Here is a 6,015-nt window from a genome sequence, read left to right as displayed (position 1 = left end):
TTTTTTAAATACATCATCACTATATTTATTTGTATAATTTTGGTTTGAGATGAAGAGAGGAAACGATGAACAACAAAACCATGGTGCGGAGAGAGAGAGAGAGAGAGAGAGAGAGAGAGAGAGAGAGAGAGAGAGAGAGAGAGAGAGAGAGAGAGAGAGAGAGAGAGAGAGAGAGAGAGAGATAATTATTTTCTTTTCTTTTTATTTTTAAATTAAAATAGTATTTGAAAAATTAAAAATAATATAAAAAAGAAAGTAAAAGGGTATAACCGTCTTTTCAAGTTTTTTTGGACTAAAAACACAGAAAAATCTTGATTTTGGAACTTCTATGCAAGTGAAAAACTTTTTGGACCCTATCCAAAAAATTTTGAATACCACAGGGATCAATCTTGCAGTTTTGTCGAACTAGAATAATTATATGTCACCGATAAAAAGATAAGCATGTAATTTGTAAATATTGTGCATCAACTATGCAGTAAAACAAAGTAAAGAAGTCCCTGTTTTGTTATTATTTATTTTACTATTTTAAAGAGAGAGTTTCAATTATAAGAACCTGAATGGTCTGAATTGTAAATATGATTGAATACGAGGGTAGGGTTTGTAAGATAATTGCGAAAAGCTAATCGGCGTCGTCGCTTCATTTCTTCGAGTCCGCTGGTCGGCGTCGTGATCTACAGCAGAATAACAACTCAATAGAGAGCAAAAATGGCAGCAAGGGGATTAGCAGCGGAAGCCTTGACAGCTTACAGAGGGCTGCTGAGAGCGACTCGGAAATCATTCGCCGGAGACACCGTGATGCTCGAGGGGTCGGCGGCCGAGGTGAGGAAGAAATTTGAGGAGAACCGTCACGTGACCTCCGAACCGGAGATTCGGAAACTCCTCGACGAGGCACGCGAAGCCTCTGATTTCATATCTAACATGATTGTTCAGGCCAAACTCAATTCCCGCGGCGGCTACGGTACCATTACACTATTTTTTCGTCACTTTTTTTTCCGTGTGAATATACAATGAATTACCGTTTTGCACACTATCTAGTTTATGCTTTTAGTCGCTATTCATGTGTTCGCTTTGCTAGAAGCTCGATGATTGATGTAGACGTGCTATGATTACGATCTTAGATTGCATTGTTAAGAGCTCTTTATGATAGGTTTTCCTGATTATTTCGGTGCTTGCTACATTATAATATTTGCCCTAAATAAGACATCATAGAATTAGATATGTGAAATGGATTCGCAGTCGGTTCATGATCCAATTGCAATTCGAAAATTCTGGTTTTCTAGGTTTAACCAGTCATATCCGCATAGAATCTCATTTTCTTTGAAATGGATCCTTCAAGTGCTATTGCTGTGGTGAGTCCAGTGTTACCTAGCCCACGCCTGTAAAAACAATTATTTGAAGTAGACATTTCTCCTTCGGAAGGAAGCTATAGAATTATAAGCATCTTAGTGTATGTTCATAAGCCACCATTCAAAACTAGGCAACCAGGTTTAATTGAATTAAGGTTTCAAGATTCGACTCTGCTGCAATAAGTAGATCAGTGTCTTCCCCTTTTAATTTTTGTTTTGGAGGCACCCTTTTCTACATGGGAACCATTGTTGTTTCTTTGCTTAATCCATTACAGTTGATTTGAAATATCAATATGGGAAAAAAGGGAAAATTAGATAATTTTATTGTTGAAGAAATGTTCTTTTTATGAGTTTTGCAAGCACGATGGTTATGAAGCCATGTGTCAAGTGTGATGATTATAAAAGTTGCATATTAGCTACTTCAAAATTATTTCACCCTGTAAATATGACTTGAAAACTTATTCAAGATTTACAACTGCAGCTTCTTTTTAAAGTAGCTGATTTTTTTTTATTAATATTGCTTTAGGGGAACCCTTTTGTACTTGGTATGAGATTATTATAGTTATGGGTATCAACCAATCCACTTTCACTTGATAAATAATTTCCTTATTTATTTATAACTGCAGAAGTGAAGCCAAGCAAGGATCATGCAGGAGCAACACTCGAAGTCCCTTCTGAAGAAATTCTTAAAAATTCTGTCTGATGAATAACTACAAAAGCTAGCAATTAATTGTTGATCTATTTTCCCTAATTATACTGAGAGCTCATATATATATTTTTGATTATGTAATTCATCATAATTATGAGATTTTCTCTTCATATAAACTCTTACCTTCTTTCTACTTTTCCAATCTACACTCCTTGGATTCGATCATTATTTAATGCTTTGTATCTGCTTTCTTGTGAAAAGATCTACTACTGTATTGATTTTGATGGTGTGCTAAGTGCCAACTTTATGTTCTTCATTGATCACAGGGGAAAGGAATATGATAGAAGAATCCTCTCTAACAGATCCCATCTTCTTTCAAAATTCATGACATGCCCACCTCATTTCACATGATTCTCTAAACCCCATCTTTTTCAACTTACCACTCTTTATTGCCCTCATCCTCTTCTTGTTTTTATAGCTAACAAACACAAAAAAGGAGTTTCTCAACACTACTTTCCACCTCACCAAAAAACCTTTTTCTCTTTTATATATAATATGTTTTCGTTGTTCCATCTTTTGAACTGCATAAAGGGTAAGAACTAAGAATACCCTTCAAAGTCTTTAAATAATTCCAAGTTTTTTCAACCTCTTCAATGGCTATTTTAGTAACATCCATGTTACTACTACTATCATGGCTAATAGCCCCATGGTCCTCATGGGCATCTGGAGATAGCGGTTATGTTGTAGATGCTTGTAATGTTACAACATATCAAGATCTTTGTATCCACTCTCTTGCTTCGTATTCAAACATTGCAAAACGGGACCCGAGTAAGTGGGCCCGGGCGGGTGTCTCGGTCACTATAGGTGAGACGAAGAACACGACTCGGTATTTATTAGGACTAAAGAAGAAGAATCGCTTCAAGGGAAGAAATCGGGTTGCGGTTTATGATTGTGTGGATGTGTTTCAAGACACATTGGATAACCTTCACAAATCGTTAGGGGTGCTTAGACAAATAAGTGCTGTAACATTTGAGACACAGATGGAGGATGTCACTACTTGGGTTAGTAGTGCACTTACTGATGAAGAAACTTGTTTAGATGGGTTTGAAGGGCAAAAAGGGAAACAAATCAAGTTGTTGGAAAGTAGAGTTAAAAGAGTGAGTTATTTTACTAGTAATGCTCTTGCTCTTGTTGCTAAACTTGCTTCCACTGGGCCATAGGAATTACGACAACACCCATTTCACCATTATGACCTTTAGGCAAACTTACCCTTCTCTTTATCTTTACCATCTTTAGCATAAGCAAATAAATTGTTGGTTCCCATGATTGAAATATATGGAGAAGATTTCAAAGTCATGGTAACATGAATCAAACACTTGTGTAAATGACTCCCTTTTATATGTATATCGTGGTATCAGTATTTTGTGTCTTTTGGTGTATATATTTTTATATAAAATAACATATTTGTATGATACAGCCACCATGAATCATAACAGGCGTAAATCATAACGTCAGCCAAGAATTTAACAAAAAAAAAAAAAAAAAACAGAGGTAAATACGACAATAACCAACAGATGGCATGGGTTTAAGTTCAAAAGTGTCTTGATACTGTTCTCTCATGGAATAATGAATAATTTTTTTAGGCATGTGGAAAGATGATCTGGAGGTAGATTGCTTTGTAAAATGAGCTAAATCATGCTATTGTTAGACTAGAGAAACTAGAAAGTGATGGATTAGGCAGGGAAATGTCAATAAAGTGAAAGTGAGTGTTCAAAATTTCCTTTTTGCTTATAGATCTGTTGGTTCTCTTTTTTAGGAAAGGGATGGGCGATACAAATGGTCAAAACTGAATACAACTCAAAACATGTAGGGTTATTTATTTATTTCTGATTTTATTAAGCATCAAAGCTACGACAACTGAGTCGAGCCAACGAAATTGACTCGATTCAAGTCGAGTCGAGTTTGAGTTCAAGCTATTCGGGTACATATTATCAAGTTGAGCTCAAGTATTAGAATATCCGTCTTGTGAAACTTGCGAGTTTAATCAAACATAGTTATAGTTACATTTTTACTCTTTTTTTTTTTTTTCATATTTACATATTATAGAGTTGAGTTGAGTCGAGATCACAAGCTTAATCGTATTTTTATTGCAACTAAATGTGATTTTATTTTTTAATAGCTATTTGAGTCGAGTCAAGCTAACATGGGTGGTTTTAGTAGGTGTCTCGATGTGGCACCGACAACATCTACTTTTTCTGTCCGCATGGAAAAAATTTTGATTTTTCGATTTTTTTATCTATTTTTCCTGCATCATCAACACCTATTATGTATTCATGTGTCTGCCCCTGCAAGGTAAGCTAGAAAGTCTTGATTAATTTATCAAGCTCAAGCTCGAGTGTGATAATTAAGGCTTCAATCGAGCTAAAGCCTAGTTTCGAGTTACAACTTTTTTTTTAGTTGAACCAAGTTTTGAACTTGGTTGTACTCGACTCGACTCAATTACACCCTATATCTATGACACAACAATTACATTCATTGGGATTATGTTGATATGTTTACTACATAAGATGTTCCTCTGGTGCCCTATGAGATGAAAATAGGCCCTTAGGTGTGACGCCTACATTTCTCTTAGTGCTCACAATCTCATCGTTTTTTGACTCTATCTGCTACAATAAACTATATTGGAGAAATAAGGTCGGTGTTTCCTTTCCTTTCTCTGTTAGGATGGTTTGGCTAAGTATCTGCCCCGAAGAATCAATTGTTGATTTGACATAATCTTGTGTGGTTCTTTCAAAATATTACTCTGGCGTGCATTCATTTTATGGGTGACCCTTAAAGACCATCTCAAAACGCATGATAAAATACGTATACGGGAGCCACATTGAAATCTCTTATGCAACTTCTATAAAATTTGCGTTGATTTGCTCAACCACTTCTTCTTCCGACTATACCTACCCCTCCTAGGTCTGACACATTGTGAAAGACAATATGAATCTCAACAATGCTCCTAAAAAATGGATTGACATCATCAATACCTTCAAGCAATCCTCAAAAGGTAAGATCAAATTGATTTATCATTTATAGAATAGTACTTGCATGTACTATTTACCACGTGTAGATCGAAATAAACTACAAGATCTTCAAAAATAATAGAACCTACGAAATGATCGTAAAGACTATTATTGGTGATGTTCATTCGAGACTCATAAGCTTGACTCTCAAGACCATCCCCCCCCCCCCCCCCCAAAAAAAAATATATATATATATATATATATATATATATATATATATATATATATATATATATATATATATATATTAATAAAGCCAAAGTCGTTTGAAACCTTACATATGAGGAAGATATCGTTACCGAGCACCTTCCTTGAGGTCCCTGTCTACAAGTTCGTCTCTTCACTTATCTTTGTGGTTATGGCTTCTGTATTTGTTCTTTACGTTCTTCAAGTTATTGTGTTGGGATGAGATCATATTCTGACCACTTTTCTTTAAATTTTTATGATATTGTTAGGTTGTCTTGGTTCATGGGTTTCTCTTATGGGCCTTTTACTTTCCATATGAGGAGTTTTGAGCCGTAAGAAAGGTTAAAACTATTGATTTATCCTACCTAAAGAAAGAAATTCTAACAAGTCCAATCCTGGTTGTTCGCCCATTAATAAATGGACCATTGTTACGGAGACAGAAGACAAGCGTAAAAATCTTTTTTCAGAACCCAAAAAGAGAAGTCGGGCACTTGGAAAGCCATGCAAACCCTGAAAAAAGGAATCTGATTTCCATCTTTGAGCTATAAGGTTATGATTGTCTCCCCAACATGATATTATATTATTTCTTTTATTTATTTAAAAATTATAATGAAGTTACAGTCCTCTTTTACAAGGATAGAGTTATTTATAATAGGGGTAATGAAATGTTTACACTTTATAACTCATAGTCTCATGGGCTATTTGTATCTCTAAAGAATAACGTTTTAAGTTTTAAAAAACAAAGAACGGTATTTATGTTTTT

At 35.0% G+C, this 6,015-nt stretch overlaps 2 protein-coding genes across 2 annotated transcripts; both read left to right on the top strand.

Moving 5' to 3' along the window:
- Window positions 1–573: 573 nt before the first annotated feature.
- On the top strand, window positions 574–2,197 carry LOC145141458 (complex 1 family protein / LVR family protein). Its single transcript, XM_079074744.1, has 2 exons — window positions 574–958; window positions 1,973–2,197. Exons 1-2 carry the CDS (start codon window positions 706–708, stop codon window positions 2,047–2,049), a joined length of 330 nt encoding a protein of 109 aa, XP_078930870.1. The 5' UTR covers window positions 574–705; the 3' UTR covers window positions 2,050–2,197.
- A 364-nt stretch (window positions 2,198–2,561) lies between these two features.
- LOC145141457 (Plant invertase/pectin methylesterase inhibitor superfamily protein) lies at window positions 2,562–3,424 on the top strand. Its single transcript, XM_079074743.1, has one exon. It carries the CDS (start codon window positions 2,649–2,651, stop codon window positions 3,213–3,215), a length of 567 nt encoding a protein of 188 aa, XP_078930869.1. The 5' UTR covers window positions 2,562–2,648; the 3' UTR covers window positions 3,216–3,424.
- The last annotated feature ends 2,591 nt before the right edge of the window (window positions 3,425–6,015 follow it).

The sequence above is a fragment of the Lactuca virosa genome, chromosome 9 (genome assembly GCF_052849685.1).
Source record: "Lactuca virosa cultivar CGN04683 chromosome 9, Lactuca_virosa_CGN04683_v6, whole genome shotgun sequence".
NCBI lineage: Eukaryota > Viridiplantae > Streptophyta > Magnoliopsida > Asterales > Asteraceae > Lactuca > Lactuca virosa.
Note: the sequence above shows the minus strand (reverse complement) of the source record. Positions and strands in the feature narration are given on the sequence as shown.

Bases quoted from the DNA above. Each gene is read 5' to 3' on its own strand.
- LOC145141458 (XM_079074744.1), top strand. From the start codon at position 706: ATGGCAGCAAGGGGATTAGCAGCGGAAGCCTTGACAGCTTACAGAGGG. The intron at 959-1,972 runs GTACCATTACAC...TTATAACTGCAG, and splicing joins CAATTCCCGCGGCGGCTACG to AAGTGAAGCCAAGCAAGGAT.
- LOC145141457 (XM_079074743.1), top strand. From the start codon at position 2,649: ATGGCTATTTTAGTAACATCCATGTTACTACTACTATCATGGCTAATA.